An 18,266-nucleotide genomic window follows, 5' to 3' on the forward strand; every position below is an offset into this window, starting at 1 on the left:
CATTATCTCAGTAACTGTGTTAATATTAGCCTCAACTAAATGTTCTTTGTGTGAAATGTTGAGCGAAGTTGGAAGTTGTTGCATCTTTGTAATTTTCCACCTGCACATTGTGCATATTGCAATACATGTTGTGTTGACCACAGCACAGTTTTTGTATGTGCACAAAAGTTTTTAAACAATCTTTTGGCTCTGGGGAAGGTACAAAGTGTTTTCTCGTCCACAGTCCAACTTAAGTCACGAGTCATTGATGTTAAATTCCAAGTCAAGTTGCAAGTCTTTTTTTTTTTAATTACGTAAAGTCATCAAATTTGTGATTGAAGTCCAAGTCATGTGACTTGAGTCCACATATATACACAGACACACACAACAATTAATAAAATACCAAATTATAATGACAGTATTTCTGTGATGCTCAGTTCTTCAATTTACTGAAGTTTTCAGGCAAAACATTTGATGGTCACAGCTTCGAACATGAGGATTTGCTGCTTTTAGCTTTTTTCCAATCTAGTTAATAAATAGGCCTATGTTTGGATTTTGGGTTGATGCTGGGGCAACATAATTAATCAATAATAGAAAAAAAAATATTAGTTGCAGCTCTATCCAATGACAAAGGAACAGGGAAAGCAACACAGACAAATATCAAGTCATTCTTTAAAGTTAGCATCTAAAATAATCCAACTATAAAGAAACCAGAATATTTTGTTTCACAGTCTCACAGGTGAGTGTTTGTTGTTGTTGCAATTGAAGTGGTTCAGACTCAAACAGTCAAAAATAGATAAACAGAGAGGCGGTGCACGTCTGTCTGAGACATGTGAGAGAACTGACTTCTGTCTGAACTCGGAGCTCGAGGGGCGAAAAAACTCCCCTGCTGTGACGCTTTTTCATTTTCTGCTTCTTTATACTTTCAGCCCACAACACCTCCGAAATACATATTCAACTTTTTGCAGCTCTGCATTTGTTTAACAGCCTAATCTTCTCACATGATTTTAGTTTAATAAATATTCAAGGCCCAAAGAGTTAAAACTGACAGTAAAAGCAAAGATTAGAGGGATCAGTCCAGATTCCTGTATCAGAACTTAGTTTCTTCTTCTCTCCTCTTCCATTTATCATCTCACAACCCATCAGATCTATCTGGTGACCCATCGGAGGGGCCTGACTACAGAGGGATACTGAACAGGCTGACCAGGCACAGGTCCAGGGCCCAACGTGTCAGGGCCCTTGGCTTTCACCTGCAAACTCTGACTCAAACTAACACACTGAACAGATAGAGGCTCAATATGGTCACAAAGAAATATAAAACGGCTACAAAGAGACACAAAAGGACTGAAAAGAGACTTAAAGCAACAACAAAGAGACTCAACATGACTACAAAACCTATGACAAAACATAAACCACACTGAGATGCAAAACAATACAGTCGATTTTAGCATTTTCACTTCTCGCGATAAATCCACTGAAAGCTTGTCTATCCAAGTACCTGGGTGTGGATAGATGACAAGCTTTCATTTAATGTACATGTTGCTGCTCTAGTCAGGAAGCTTCCAGTGAAGATTGTTTTTTATTTTAGGAATAAGCCTTGTTTTAGTTTCAGTGCTAAATAAAAACTTGTGGAAGCTTCTTTTCTGTCTGTGATTGATTACAGTGACATATTGTATATGCATGCAGCCTCCTCCATTATACATAGCCTTGATTCAGTGTGCCATACATCTCTATGTTTTATTACAAATATAGTCACTTACTCATCACTGCATCCTTTATGATTTGGTGAGCTGGACGTCACTGACCACTCACAGACAACAGCACTGGTATATTTTCATCTATGAAGCAATATTGGACAAACGTCTGCTCCCTTCTGTGTGTCAGCTCTGGTAGTTTCCAGCCATGCTCCTCCAGGTGGTCCCTTTTTAATGCGCCCCGGGTTTTAACAGATCTGTGGAAAACTGCACTCGCCTATTCTGCACCTTGGACATGAAACAATCTCCAAAAAAAAGAACACTTATACCTACTGATGAATTTAAGGGCATCATAAAGAATGTGGTGACAGAGACATGTGCTTGTTTTTCTTGAGAGGCCACTATGTTTGAATAGTTGTTGTTTTATTGTAGATTTTGTATTATATGTTGTATTTGTTGCATTTTAATGTGTTCTGATTGGCTGCTACCTTGGCCAGGTCTCTCTTGTAAAAGAGATTTTCAATCTCAGTGGGACTTCCTGGTTAAGTAAAGGATAAATCGGTAAATAAAAGAGGCAAAACAACTGTAAAAATCTGTGCGTCTTGCTCCTACAGTGGGGCCTTACCATATGTAGCTGTACATAAAGTAGTTCAAACTCGCTCGAGTATCTACAACAGTGACATAGTGTTAATAATCAATGTAATAATAAAAGTACATTTTAAGTACATTTGTTGACACTAATTATACTTAAATATACTTAATGCAGGACTTTTACTTCAGTAAAGGTTTTGAGTGCTTCCTCTACACTGAGAGTAGTTTATTTTGGGCTCATCATCATCCAGCCAACATTTGTATTTGGGGCCAAAATGGGCATCTTGTCTGGCTAAACCCACCCATGTGGGCAAATGTCACGGGGCCAATATGGAGCCTGTGGACAGTCCCATATAGGGCCCATTTTTCAGCCCATTTACTACCCACAAGGGCCCCACATACAAATGTTGGCTGGGTAATATGACTTCAAAATGGTACAAGCCAGCTGTTAAATTCTGAGTTTTATTTTGAAGGTAAAATCACTTCACTTCCGGTCATATTGTGGCGATTTGTCACGCACTTGTCGCAGCTGAGAATCGGGAGGTAACCATGACGCACGGAGAGAAAACACCCCGGCTCCGCTGGAGAGGACGCACGGCCGCAAAGAATCATGGGAATCTGTGTTTTGTTCACCTCGTTCTTTGTCGTTCATGTGTTTGTATCAGGGAGGAAGTCAGAGAGGAGTAGAAAACTACAAATACCAGCAGCAGCAGCAGCAGCAGCAGCGGTGGAGGAGCTGTCCGTGGTGCTGAACGAGGAAACTGTAGGAGAGAAACTTATAAATACAGTTAGGCCAATATTAAATATAGGCTATTAAACATCTCAATAGAAGTACAGTCACTGTTATGTTAAAATACAAAAAGGAATATGGACATACAACAATTAAAAATAAAATACAACAGCATGTGACAAAAGAATAAAAGGAGCGAAAATTGACTTAAAAAAAATTGACTTGACAATAAAAATCTATTTTTTTAATCAATGGTATGAGGGAAATTTAATAAAAATTTAAAAAAAATATATATAATAATGATAGAATAAAAGTATTTAATAAAATAAAAAGGGAAACTTAATAAAATTAGTTTATTTTAAACACCAAAGTGTCAGGGATTATAGTTATTGTTGTCAGCTATCTGAGGGCCACAGACCCTCAAGAGCCCATAGTTACAACTATGAATATAACTGCAACTAAAAATAAGGTCTAAAATATAGCTGCAAGCACGTTGTGTTGACATATGTGCATTATACTAATTTTAAAGGAACACTGTGTGTGATTTGGTGGACTCTGGTGGTGAGGACTGCAGATTGCAGCCAGCCGAAACCTCTCCTGGTTAGAATTCCTTCAGTGTTCATTGTTCAGGAGGTTTTTACCAGGAGCCGAATTAACCACAGAGGTCTCTTCCGCTCCAAAACAAACAGACCAGGTGATTTAAACAGGTAAAAACACAGCATAAAGCAGTTTCATGTTATAAATCAGTGTTTTTCTAATGCTGTTTGGCATGTTGCAGAAGGCCCACTTGCCTAGCACTTGCTAATGTGAGCTCAACTTGATTAGGAGACTGAATTATCCTTGCAGGTCTCTTCGTCCCTTCCAAAGAAAACAGACCAGCGATTTAAACAGTTGAAAAACACCACATGAAGCCACTTCTTGTGAAAATAATGAGTGTTTTTCTGACACTCTTATTACTGAGGGGGTCTCTGGCTAATGCAGAAATGCAGAAATGTGACATTGCGAAAACGAATACAAACACGCAATGTACAAAACCACAAACGTCCGATCTAGAACCAGTGTTTGGTTTTTCCATTCTTGGCTACTGTAGAAACATGGTGAATATATCCCCCTAAATTCTACACACTGGACCTTTAATGCACAAGAGTCACCATGTGTAAGAACATAGACATAGACAAAGACATCAGAAAGTGTTAAGACTGTCAGAGAGTTCAGGCAGTGAGGAGCTGATGATCACTGAAAACTCTCAAATCAATATCATTGTCAAACAAAAAACAAAACAAAAGAAGTAAAGTGTTTCTCCTGTGTAAGTCTGTGGGCTGAAGTGGAAACTGATCCCTGCAGAGGATCAGATGAGTTTCATTACCATGGAGCACCTGGGGACGAGTGCGTGGGCTGATTTGAGTCGTTTGTTTTAATGTTTACCTCAGATGTAAAATGGGACCCAGCGGAGCTGTATAAACATGTATAAGACTCACAGAGTGGGAGGATTCAATAACAGCAACTCCTGAACAAAGCAGCACCGTCAGCTCCCGACTGACTGCAAACACTGAACTTTATAAACTACTTCAGGGACACTGTGCTGTGCGGTGTTCCTGTTATTTTGTCCACTCCCTCTATCTAATGTAAAGTGTGCAGAATTTATACTTAATGTATAAACTGATTAATGTGTCTATCTCTGACATGATTATCAACACTTAACACTTAGTACAGTTCCCTGTGTCACATATCAGTTCAGTATGTATTGAAAACACAGTTCAGTATACAATACTTTACCACAGTGTACAGATAATTTGGAATCCCAGTGGTCAGAAGAAAACGTTGGCATTGTAGCTTTCGGCAGCTACAATATGTTACAATTTGCACGTCATTATGTAGCAGATACATTGAAACTTTATGTTTCAACAACACTGTGGTTAATGTGTGGTTAGCTTTATGCCCAAAAACCACATAGTTATGGTTAGGAAAGGATCATTTTTTGGCTTAAAATACTTGTTTTTTGGGCACAATCCCTGCTGGAAAAGAAGCTGTGTCTCTGTAAAAAAGTATGTAAGTATGTACATATCTTTAATGTTTGTATGCTTTATATGTCTGTGTATGTATGAACATGCATGTTTATATGTGTATATGCAGAGTATTTTTGTAATAGGAAATGCCCCTTTGTGTTAACATAATAATTTATTATTTAATTTAATTTAATTTAGTATAATTTTATTTTATTTTACTCTATATGATTTCATATCATTTAATTTTTTTCAATTTAATTTATTTTTATTTGTAACTATTATCATGATGGTTATTGTTATTATATTTTTGTATTATTATTTATTAATACTTTTTTTCTCTCTCTCTCTCTCCTTAAAGTATTTACTTCTGGGTGTCCAGGGAGGGTGGGGGGGGGGGGTGTGTGTGCTTGAATGTGAGTGTGTATATTTGTTGGAAAACATATAAATAAACTTAAAAAAAAAAACCTTTAGTGTCACTATCCCAGCAGGAAAAGCAATGATGTCTTGGTCAGAACACTCACATTTAGAGCATAAAAGCATCTGGAAACAGCAATGACTCGCTCAAATAACTGGTTTTGTTGTTTGCTGGTCTCGAACAGTGGTCTGCAGCTTGGCAGGTGTCTCGCTTAGGTGTCACACCATTCATCATCCCCCCACCTCCAGAAGACAAAGGTGAGCGTATATGATAAAGATGGAAATGCCTATAATCAAAACATTTAAATATGTACTTTTTGCAGGACGTATGTTAAAAATGCCATTACCTTCACAACAAAGAGCACTGTCCTTTAATTCCTTATGTTTGATGTTTTATTCTTGCAACTTTTTTGGTGAACATCGATTTAAAACGAACATTTTGCTAATAACACTTTTGTAGTTTTACAAAAGGAGAGTTTTAAATGCAGACTTTTACTTCAATAAATGATCAAAATACTGCAGCACTGTTCAGACTGTGTGTGTGATGTAATGCTGTGTTTGTTTTGGTGTTGTTTGTTATTTGTTAGTCCGATCTCTGCTCCCACAGGACTTCTCCCTGTCCTTGGCAACACACACACACACACACACACACACACACACACACACACACACACAGGTAGCTGCTGCAGCAAAACAGAGACAGGTCACACTGAGCTGTCACATAAATGTAGTACACACAGTCATAAATATATACACGTATAAAGTATCATAAGTAAAGAACAGGTACCTGAGGGCAGGCTCCAGGTTTAGTTTGTACTCTGAGGACAGTAGCAGACCTGAACCAGACCAGCAGAGAGGTCTGGACGCTTCATAGCAGAGCAGCAGATCAGACTGTGGTGCTGAGCAAAGGATACTTCTTCCACTGCAAGTCATCAAACTACTTCAGACGTGTTCTCTGCTCTTGTATTTGTTAAGAGCCAGCGGTTTGAATGAGCTGAAAACAAGCGATTCATTTATGGATGACACCCTAATGAAGAGAATAATCTCAACAAGATGAGATATAAGCATCTCTAACAGTCTGTGGAGTCAAAATGTAACTTGATTTTCAAATCAAAGCCTGGAGTCAAATGTGTTGATGTGAAATGACACATCTCATCTCAGTTGTGCTGGACAGGAACAGTGTGAGATGAGGGGCCTTAGACAAACAGAAAAATATCAGGGTTTGGATTAAATAGTAAAAAGATTTGTGCCAGTGAAAAACGTGAAGAATAAAGTGTGCTATATGGCTGACTTACTGAATATGAATGTGATAAAGTTTGACTTACATACTTCTCTTTTAAGGTTTATGTACACTGCACATATACTGTCTGTGATCTACTGGTCATGTTGTGCCACCTAGTGGCCAACAGACAAAAGACACTGACTTGTACACAGTGCATTGATCACTGCTTTAAGGCTTCAGTTAAAGTTGTTTACACAAACAAAGGGGTTTGGAGGATGAGGAAGAGTTGTGCCACACAAGTCTGTGTGTGTAACTCGCAGGTCTTCAACAGGGGGCTCTCGATCCCCAGGGGGTCCTCAGAGTTACTGCAGGGGGCCACCAAATTTTCTGCATATATGTTTTCTGATAATTTAGGTTTTCCCTTTTTTCCCATTCATATATGTCTGAAAATACACAGTAACATAAAGCTGACATATTAGCAAAGAAAAATCAGCCTTTTCATAAAAAGTATATAATTTACAGTACAGAACATCAATGACAGGCTGTTACCCATAAATCCTTGTGCCCTTATGAGCTAATGCTAATGCTAAATCACTGTGCGGCACTTATCTGTAGCATCAAGGTGAACTAGTTAGTTAGCGTGTATGTAATACTGAAACATATTAGCCAGTTAGCTGTATTATTAATGCAAGTGTACAAAGATTCTTATGAACCACAGTGGAACGATTTGTCACTTTTTGAGAGAGAGACTCTGACACATTGTCGGCCTCAAAAACCACTGGCGAAAGTGCAGAAGGTGAGGCTAAAGCAGCTGCTGATGGCTTACCAGTTATAGCCAAAAAAACAAGAGGAGACCCGAAAATATTCAGAGAATTATCTGAAGTGCAGCTCAGTATTATACAATATACGTTATGAGGGAGTTCCTGCTCCGTCCCTCTTTGAAACATGTTGAAGAGCTCTGGTGTGAATAATTGAAAATAACAGTCTGTACAGTGAGAGTTTAATTAAACACTCTGCATGCAGTTTGTAATCCTGACAAATCCCTGCTCTCCCTGCAGTGTAACACACGCACATGCATGCACACGCACATGCACGCACACACACACACACACACACACACACACACACACACACACACACACACACACACACACACACACACACTCTCTTTGGGTTCATTGGTTTTAGTAAAACTTGGGTTTGATGAGGTCTGAGGCTCTGTGACGTCTGCAGGAAACAAACAGAAATAAATCAGCAGACTGTCTGACGCTGATTGTCTCAGTTTGAATATCTGATGTCTGCATCCACACCAACATGAGGAGGATAGATTTTAGTGTGCTCCCTTTAACTCTGGGTGGACATGGACATAGAGACAGTGGCCCCTCCACAATGTGTTGGGTAGAAAATGGGTCCTTATGAGTGACTGGCACCTTGAAAATATGCCTGTGTTCAAAGAGCTCTTATTAAATTAAAAACACTGCCATGTCCTATATACAGTGTGCTCATGAAAAAGGCAAAACCATCTCCTTTGTGTTATTTTTTCTTTTTTGTAAAATAGTCAGTAGCATCTATAACAAAATCAAATGCTTGTTCTTAAACTATAACATTACAATTGTTAAATTAAATGAGTATTTTTCTATTTTCTTTGGTACTTTTGTTAAGCCTCCTGAGACCTCAACTTCTGTTTGGTATGCGTGTTTTAATTTCTCCTTGCTATTTGGAATCAGTGGGTCCCAAGAAGTATAAAAAACTAAATCATCAACGACGATAAAGTCCCCATGTCCTCAAACGAGACGATAATTAAGTCCTAATGTCTTCTAATGTCTAATGTCAAGTACTTCCTCATTAACAGTGTCTTAGTTTGTAACTGTTGCTAAAACTGGTCAAACTACAAACATTATTAATCATAAACAAACAAGTTTCAGCCATAGAATGTGATCAGGTTTTGGACCTTGTTGACTTTTGTGTCAGTATCGGCTGCAGACTAACTTGGCAGAGATGGCTGTCATCTTGTTTTTACATGGATTAGTGTATTGTGCACTTACTGTCACTAGATGGCACAAAAAATGTCCACAAACGAGGACAACAGGTCTACATTAAGTAGAATGAAATGTAAGGTCAAGTAAACCCAAAATGTGATGTCCTCATATGAGGACACACAGGGTCTCAGGAGCATATACAGATAGGCAGTGATGATTGCTGGGTAATATGTATGTTGATGCGATCCAATGTCATATCTCTGATCATGTGACGTGTATGACAGCGAGCACTGGAGCCCATCATAAACAAAATATCAGAGAAATTTAAGCCCATAATGTATTAACGTGACACACAGGAGAAAACAAACAGTTTGGTTCATTTTAAAAGCATTTTAATGGCTTTTTGCACATATGTAACAGAGATGGGGAGAAGTCTACGGGTGCAGATCCAACTAGCAGTGACCCCTGGTCCACATCACACTGACTACCTCACCTACAAACCCCCCGGCCCCGCCCACCCCCAACCCGGCCCCGCCCACCCCCATCGTGGCATTGTTGATTGTGCAATATGAAGAAATATCTCGTTACTATGATTACAGTGACAGAGGAATGCACACTATATTTATCAAATTGCCAGAGAATGTAGCAAAAAGAAAAGAGAAAAGAAACAGGAACCATTTCAGGACCAATCACAGAGTGAAGAGTTTGACAGTTACTTGAGGTGTTTTCACCACCCGACCAACCCCACCACCAGCTGTGGAAAAACAAACACACCCACCTTTTACACTTTGGGGCTCATTCCTGCTGTTTTGCCTCCACTTTTCCTGTTTGTGTACGGAAGTTAATTAATGACAAAATTACAAATTCAAACTTCAGGTTTCAAGAGAAAAGTTTGGATTTGTGGTTCAGCTTGTAACTCACCTTCTGTGACAGCTGATTTTGCAAAATGTTTTTCTGCAGAATACGTCCACATCAGGCTGTCGTATATTCATGAAATCCATTTTTTGAGTGCCCTAAATCCCCCCAAACCAGCTCACTTTTCATGTTTTGAAACTGCATTTACAGGGGTGCTATTGGGTCAAATGACAGTAAAGGGGTGTTCCAGAGTTTTGGCACACGAAGGTAAACAAACTACCGAAACTACAGCATGCTAATTTAAAGATAACATGCGACAGGAAGGCCGTTCACATCATGAGGTCTCAAAAACATTGCCCTTAGAAATGATCATGCTAACAAATCTGTTTCTGCATACTCAAATCTCAAGTTTCTCCTGCTCATTTTGTCAATAAATAACTTCCAGATGAAAGCAACCAATCAAGTAACTCAACAGATTTCATTGTAAGGATATAGGCGGCAAAAAAAATAATAATTAAAAAATGGAGTGCTGAAGCCAACAAGCAAGCGACCATTATTCTGCAACATTACTCACTTCCAGTAAATGCTTTTTAGAAACCGACTTGTCCACTTAACAGCGATGCTTAAAGTAATTTTGTTTTAATAGCACATCTACGTCTCCATACTTGTCAGACTAAATAAACCTTAGACATAGCTTAACTGTGGAACAGAAAATACATACTGGAGGAAACAATAAAACATTTTCCAAATAACTAAGGGAAGAAATAAATGTGTCAAAAAAATGTCACCAGAGTAGAAAAGAAACCTTACGGGATGCTTTAAAGTTTGAGTTAACAAACATTCTTACTGGTCTTAGTTATTTATTCCCCTCCTTCATTCAGATTTGTTAAGTGTACATATCGTTAGGTATTTAGGTAAAGAAAGTTATACTCAAATGAAGCTTATTACGGTTGGTAGGTCTTATTATTAGTAGTAAATATAGGTGAAATTAAACACAGGTTTATTTTTTTAACAGTTTGTTATACACAAGTTATACATACAGTTCAAAGCACTGCAGGGTAACGCTCAAAATTACAGCCACTTTCTGCTTCTGTTCTCTCTGTGTGAAACTGCAGGAATTAGACAGCACCGAAACATAACAGAACATAATGATAATTAGCTTTTTGCGGGTTTATTGCACAAATTTAACCAGCAGAAAAGCAGAATTATTCAGTGCACAAATGCAGTTTAGTGCGCTCTGGTTATGGACTTTGAGTTGGATTTTTCTGCTCAAGATTTGTTTGAGTATTTCTACATTTATACCTTCACACAGGTTTCGGCATTTCAGCTCAAACAAACATGTGAGAGGTGTAATTTCTGAGGTTTACCCCGCTGTGGTCTCAGTTTTCCCCACTACAGAGGGATACACGTCATCTTGCAAAGACAAGGCCTCGCAAAAACTGAGGATGGACCCTAACAGGAACTACCTACAACTTCCCAAAACAAAAAAAATAAAAAAACAAAAGAAACTGAGACGACTTGGGAGCGTAAACACAACCCACAAAAGGCAGTAGTTGACGAAAAGCTGGGGTGATGAGAAAGCAGAGAAGAAGAAAGAAAACAGTAGGAGATATAAAACAACTAATAGCACTAAGAATAATAAAGAGGGATATTCTGGGATGTCCTCTACATCGTGTTGTTGTTCAGTGGCAAACTGTGGATTTTATCTTTATGACAGCAGCTGCCTGAAGCGTTTGCAGACCCCCCTTTAAATTAGTTTTCCTTCAATTCGATCTTTTTTTTATTTATTGATTTTTTTATTCGTTTTTCCAGCTCCTTATCTTACAAAAACTGAACAGGTGATACAGGTGGTGTGTTGTAGCTGTACTGTAGCTCTGAGCCAGACCGGACGGTTGATAGGCACAGAGTGGAGAGTTTTGGCTCGGAGCTTGCATGCTGGAGTCACGCTTTGAGAGAGGAAGAGGAGGAAGAGGAAGAAAGAATACAAGGAAGAGGAAAAAAAAGTGGCTGTTTGGGATTTTATTTGACGTCGCAGCTGCGTTAACTGCTGCAGAACGGTCCGGATCGCTCGATGAGTTACATAAAAACTGGTGATAAAGTATGTTTTTCATCCAGTTACATCGTTATCATTTGATGTTATTACATTAACAGACATTAACAGTTTTAATCACATTTAAACCCATTAAGAAGTTAATTTAATCACATTTTGAGCAGTTATTCTATTAGTTTTAGTCATTACAATATCAGTTGCTACGAGCTGACTCTAAATCGAAAATTCGGTCGATTGACACAGACATCTTCAACAAATATTTGACCAAAGATGGATCGATAATGAGGAGCGACCCCAAACAGCACCAGAGGGAAGAGGAGGAGGAGGAGGAAGAGGAGGAGGGAAGGAGGAGCGTCTATTTCTTCTTGCTAAACAGACTGAAGCGTTTCTCTTTGTCTTTCTCTCGTTTGCCTGGGCTGGATTCAGCCGCCGCCGCCGTGGCAACAGAGGCCGGTAGCGTCTGAGCACGTGCGGTTGGGGCGGGCGTGCTATGGCTGCTGGGCGTCACCTCCACCTTGTCGCCCGACACAGCGGCTGTGATGGCCGTGATCCACACGTTCATCTCTTCCTGCGGGATGAACAGGAAGACAGAGGGAGATAGAGGTTAACTTTGTTGACCCCTACAGAGAGACTAACAGTTAATGTGGACACACGCGACACTTTCCGTCCCCATAATTAGCATTTAAGAGCAAAATACAAACAATTATTAATGACAGAATGATTTATAAGTACACAGCGATGACAGCATTTTAAAGCATTTGTTAATATACAATATTTGTCAACAACTATAACTCCAGTTCATCTTATTACAACTGTGTTTTTACATTATCTGTTTATACAGCAGCTTCCATTTATACAGGAGGAGTTAAAACTATCAAGAAATACATTAATTATCACTTACATATGTTTACTAGTATAAAGTGTCTTATCAACCGTTTATTAAATGTTTTATATGCTGTTAATAAATGCTAACCAAGGGACAGAAAGCTAATTGTTGCTGGGATGTATAATATGTAAAATAAATACAAAAATAAACATAAAAAAATTACTATTTAATTAAATACTTTTTATACTAAAAAGTAAAATTAAAATGAAACTGAAATATATAAAATAAAAATAAATAATAAATAATTCTAAGACAACAAATGAACAAATAAAAATGTAAAATAATTAAAATAAATGAAGCAATAAAAACAAAAAGCGTCTTTTAGAAAAAAGGTTAAAAATGATAATAACACAAATAATATAACAAATGACCAATGATGAAAACAAAAATGATAACAAATGACAAATAAAACAATATTATATGAGGACAGACACAGTGGAGGACTTGAATAATGGTTATCACTGTAATTATAAAATTAAAGGGATGCAGCAGTATCGAGAAAAAGATGGAGGTGAAAGGAGTTTTGTTTTTAACTTACGTCATCTTTGGCTTGGAAGAGATACTCATTCCCGTCAGTAATCCTGGGGAAGTTAGAGAATGCATTAATTAACAGTTGAAACTCAACACTTCCTGTATCGGTTTCAAATTAAAAGCCCCTTATAACTTTGGTTTGTATTGTGGTATTGTGAAACATTTGCAGGAACTTGTTGTGGACGATTCAGTGACTTGCATGTTTGCGTACGGTACTTCAAATGTAGCTCCTGCCATGTGCTGGCACTTTTACATAAGTACAACAACATTTCAGCTGGCACATGAACAGACACAGTGACTGAAATAATAGTAACAGTAATAAAAATAGGACAAGAATAACCCGATGACATCACACACGTCATGAAAGATGACCTGGGAAAATTGGTCGTGGAACATCGTGTAGTCTGTCATGTCTGTCGGCCAAGTCACAGCACAATTTTATGACACCACGATCACCTAATCTGACAGAGTGACTGTCGAACAGACAAAAATGTCATGTAGTGTGAACCCGGCATAAGTCAGACTGAGTTTATAAATACCTGTGACGACTCTGAGAAGGAGTCAGTCGATATCAACATTTGGTATTTGCTTAAGTCAAGATTTTTGTTAAATAAATAACTGTTAGAGTACGGCTCGTTGTCATCATCATCATCACTTAGTGGGATTCTCACTTGAGCTTGAAGACGTGTTTCTTCTTCTTGTAGTCCAGCGCCACCTCGCAGACAGCTTCCTTCAGGCTGACAGGAATCTCGCTGTGGTAGGGAATACCCTGACTGGCGCTCTTCTGATCTTTATAGAAACCCATCTCCTGCTGATTGATCACACAGTACACGTTGTGCCACGACCTGCAGAGACACAGTCAGATCATTTATAAATATCTTCAAAGCTAATACCCAGCATTACTGCTCTCTGTCCATCACTTCTATGCTGTTAAGTCACTGTTATGTATCTAAAGCAAAGCGATTTAAAGCGCCTTTTGTTTTTTTTCTTCTGTTAAATCTTTCATGTATAAGATGAGATTATTATATAAAACCCAAACAGAGAGCATCATTTTGAAAGCTGCTTTTGGTGTCTCTTCCGAATGATTCCTACCTGCTTGAAGCCTTCTTGTTATGTCCCTCCCACTCATGTTTGCGATGCAGGAAGCCCTCCAACTGGGACGTGGGAGCATCCTGCTGGGTCTTAGCCGGCAAGGTTGCCGCCTGGCTGGCCTTGCCCTTGCGAGACGCCCCTGGAGACCCTGCGGGGCTGGGCTCCGACACCCCATTCACCACCTCTCCACCATCGACATTATCCTGGAAACAGAGGAGAGAAGAGAGTCACAGGAGGGCTGCGGATGGGCGGGTGTTTCACACATGCAATCTTTTTAAATAAATCTTTCTCTCTCAGACACAGAAGCTGTGAATCAGAATTATCAGAGCTGCAGCATGCAGAGCGGAGCAGAATCACAGGCTGTGTATGCACCTTACAATTCTCTAAATGAACAGATGTGGTGTGACATTTTTCTGCAACCTTTACCACTGATATGCTTTAATAATCACATTTCTCCTGAATCTACTCGAGCAGATCAAATTATTGCTCCAAAAATGTTTCAGAGGGCTTCAGACTGACATCATGTCATCACATCAAACAGCAATATATTCTAAATACCATTACTAACGACAGGTTTAGATATCTTTCATAACATATTGAGTGCTCTTGAGGCCAAGAAGGATCATGTAAATGTAACTGACATTCTGTCTTCACCTGACATCACACTGTACGACAAACTTCTCCAAACCAGAAAAGAGGAAATGATGCAACAATGAAGCCAAGAAAAAACACAAACAGGCGAACAAATGACACCAAACCTATCTAAAGAAACTAAAACTGAACCAAACAAAAAACTGAAGGTGATCCAAAGTCACTACAAATCATAAGCAAGTTCCAAGTCTTGAATCTAAAGTCCCAAGTCAGTCAAGGAAACTGAACAGGTTTAACGACAGATTTGAGCCTTATTGGTGTTGCTGTGAGTTTGTTGGGGCCGTTTAATGGCTCAGTGTTGGATGTTAGCACTGCTGCTGTGTTAGCTCGTGCTAATAGAGTGGATGTTGAACTGGCCGTTAACTGAGAGGGGAGCAGCTCCGCAGATGGCAGTAACAGCAAGTTTACTGATCCAGCAAGGAGTTGGGATGGTCCAGAGTCAGACCCCAGCAGAAAAAATATCGATTGCAGGTATCGTTTGACTGGAGACGTTTCGATACTACTTGGTACTGGGTTATTTCCAAAGGCCGAAGGTCCTGGCCCGGTTGTTTTGGTGCGCAATTGCTGCAATTGCTGTGTTCACACCTGCCCAAATGAACCACACTCAAGGAGCAAACAAATTTGAGTTCAATTGAACCAAACCAAACAGGGCAGGTGTGAGAGCACCCTTACATGATGCACCACTATCAGACATGGCTGATGTGTGCTGCCTGTTCCTCTTTAGGTTTAGGGATTCCAGTCTTTAAGGTAAAAGAGTTAACTTGTACTCAAATTTTGAAACGTCAAAGTCAAGTTAAAAGTCTTGATGGATTTCCATAAGTCAGGCCTAAAGTTACCAGATTTGTCTTTTCTCTGACTCTAGTCACAACCTCTAAAATATCTCTCTAAACCAATGCAACGCTCAACTAAACAACACTACAGATCTGTACATCAAGTCACTGACATCAGATCCTTAACAGCCTTTGTGATGCATCTTTAAGCATTTGTTTTGTAGCATTTCATTAATTGGGCTCAGCGCTGGATTCCAGTACTGATTAGAAAAAACATTTGCATTGTACATTAAGAGCACAGAGAGGTAACACGGTCTGATCATGCACTGATTACAGGTTTTATGACATGCATAACAAATCACAACACCACTCCAGAACACACAACATGGTGGACAGTGTGAAGACAGACAAGGAGAGGGAGAAGCTAGCAGATGGGAAACACACGAAAAAAATCTCAAACAATTATCCACAAAATTGTTTGGAACTCATTACTGGGCATCATTATTGGTGAGGGGAGAATGCAATTGGCCTAGTATCAAAACAGATTTTATTTTTCCACACCACACCCACTCCAACCGGATGCTTATTACCCTGTTACTGAGCTCTTCAAGGGCTGGACCAATGGTGGACAGTCTTTTTGTGAACAGTTCAGAGGCTGGACCAATCCTGGGAGCTTTAACTGAAGGGCTGCAAGAGCAGGACCGATCCTGGGAGCTTTTGTTTAGAGCTTGGTGACAGCTACACCAAATCAGTGAGCATTTATTGGGAGCCTTAAAGACTCAACTGATCCCTAGAACATTTACTTTGGTTGGATGAAATCTAAGAACTTTTTCTGACAGCTAGTCAAAGGTTGGATCCAGAGATTTTTTTTTTGGTGGCTTGTTGAAGGACCACTGGACCAAACCTGGCAACTCTAACTGAAAGACAGTCAGCGTCTGCTTACTTCTCTCAGCAAAAACTTAAGCTTATCAAGCATTTGTGACAGTCTTAAGACCAATTCTCTGAGAACTTTTACTGAAATACTGCAGAAGACTTTAGACCAATCCCAGTGGTTCTTTTATTTCTTCTGAAGCTGGCTGTTTGGGTTTGAAACTTTGAATTGAGGTCATGTTTGAATGTTAGCACTCATGTTTCTACTGGGGAAATACCAGATGTGTTTATCTTGAACAAATATTCGAATGTAAGGTATGTGCTAGAACAGTGGATCCCAAATGGTGGGTCATGGTCCAAAAGTGGGTCAGGGCCCATTCTGAATGGACCTCAAGTGACTCGAAAACGTGTCAAGTTTGTAAAAAACACACTTCATTTTTGTAGTAGGGTAAATTTTCTGCTGTAGAGTGAGTGGCTGAAGACAGCAAACTAGCTCGACGACATGGCTGAAAGCAAGTATGACGCTGAATGTATTAATCTGTGGGACCTCGAATTAATGATTAAGGAGAAATCTGGACCTGGTGGCTGGACCAGTTGGGAACCACTGTGCTAGAGTCAAAGAAAGTTGTATTTAACAGCAGCTTCTACTATTATTTTGAGCTATCAAATGTCAAAGCGAACCAAGTACTGCTATGCACATAACATTCTCACTATGTCGTATAACCCTACTTTCAAGATGGACCATTAGAAATTACCTTGGTTATTACTTCTGACTTATGTGTTAGATTAGACGAGTAAAGCTGAGCAGATTCTGTGGGGACTTAGCCTGATCTTAGCTCTGATTTCGTCAACCCAACTAATTTCAGAATTGGGCTGAACTTCTGCAAGATCGATTGTCGTTCAATGTGCAGTTTGAGGTTACGACTTGTGATTAATTGTTTCAACAATCAACAGCTCTAATTTGATTGGAATTTTATTTCGCTCACTGCAGTTTGTTGTGTTTTGTTCTATGGTCTATTTCCCACATAGCTGCTGTCAAAAGATTCATTATAAAGTGTGAGTACTAAATTTCTTACAATAACAGCAACTATGTAGTTACCTTTCTATTTCAAAACTCAATTGGTAACGTAATGAAAATATCTTGTGAAGTGAGTTAGCCAGCAGCCGACTATTACTTTTACTCCAAAAAGACACTGACTAGAAACGCAAGTTACTGTAAGTCTATCCTATCATTATTCAAACTTTCCTTTCATTTTATTGATTTTGATCCATATCAACGAAAACAGCACCCTATGCAAACCAAAATATATTTGTATTGAAGTAAAGCCCCAGGATGAAAATTGGTGAATAACATGAGATGAAGAAATACAACAGTGACATGACTAAAATGCTAATGATGGTGACAGCATGCAACAAAAAACAAACAAACAAAAAAACCCACAAGGGTTTATGAAGAGAAGTCACAACTACACATGGATAACACATGGACAGACAAACCAGAATGGGGCTGAGTGCACTGATTGGTTCTGACAGGGTTTATTGGGGAATGTGTGTTAGTCAGGGAACCAGTGACGGAGCTGGATGGACATGCAACAGAAACCATGAGGAGAAATAAATAAGTCATGACAGTAAACCATGAAAACAACTGATAATAATGGTGATACAAAACAGTGTTGGTTTGATAGAAGAAGATCTTAACTGAGTCCATATATTGAGGAAGATGGAGTAACACACACACACACACACACACAGACAGACAGACAGACACACAGACACACACACACACAGTGACTAAGTCTTTAGAAATAAATGGAAGATCAGTTTCACATGAAGCTGTGGAATGGTTTTGAAGATGGATTCGTTCATATACAACCCAGTCTCACTCTGAAGTCGTCAAAATCCGGCACTTGGGCAGTGACTTGTGGCGTCAGACACTAACAAAAAAA

General features: G+C 39.1%; 1 protein-coding gene across 4 annotated transcripts in view; it reads right to left on the bottom strand.

Annotated features, from left to right (window-relative positions):
* Positions 1-11,474: 11,474 nt before the first annotated feature.
* Positions 11,475-18,266, bottom strand: part of LOC117248237 (spectrin beta chain, non-erythrocytic 1) — a 175,853-nt gene continuing 169,061 nt past the window's right edge. For all 4 annotated transcript variants that reach the window (XM_078161009.1, XM_033613132.2, XM_033613131.2 and 1 more), the window contains 4 exons: positions 14,030-14,232; positions 13,609-13,782; positions 12,945-12,987; positions 11,475-12,088 (listed from right to left, as the gene is read on the bottom strand). In XM_078161009.1, the coding sequence (XP_078017135.1) occupies positions 11,876-12,088; positions 12,945-12,987; positions 13,609-13,782; positions 14,030-14,232 (633 nt within the window). In that variant the 3' untranslated portion in view covers positions 11,475-11,875. The remainder of the gene's footprint in view (positions 12,089-12,944; positions 12,988-13,608; positions 13,783-14,029; positions 14,233-18,266) is intronic.

This window comes from Epinephelus lanceolatus, chromosome 17 (genome assembly GCF_041903045.1).
Source record: "Epinephelus lanceolatus isolate andai-2023 chromosome 17, ASM4190304v1, whole genome shotgun sequence".
NCBI classification, from domain to species: domain Eukaryota; kingdom Metazoa; phylum Chordata; class Actinopteri; order Perciformes; family Serranidae; genus Epinephelus; species Epinephelus lanceolatus.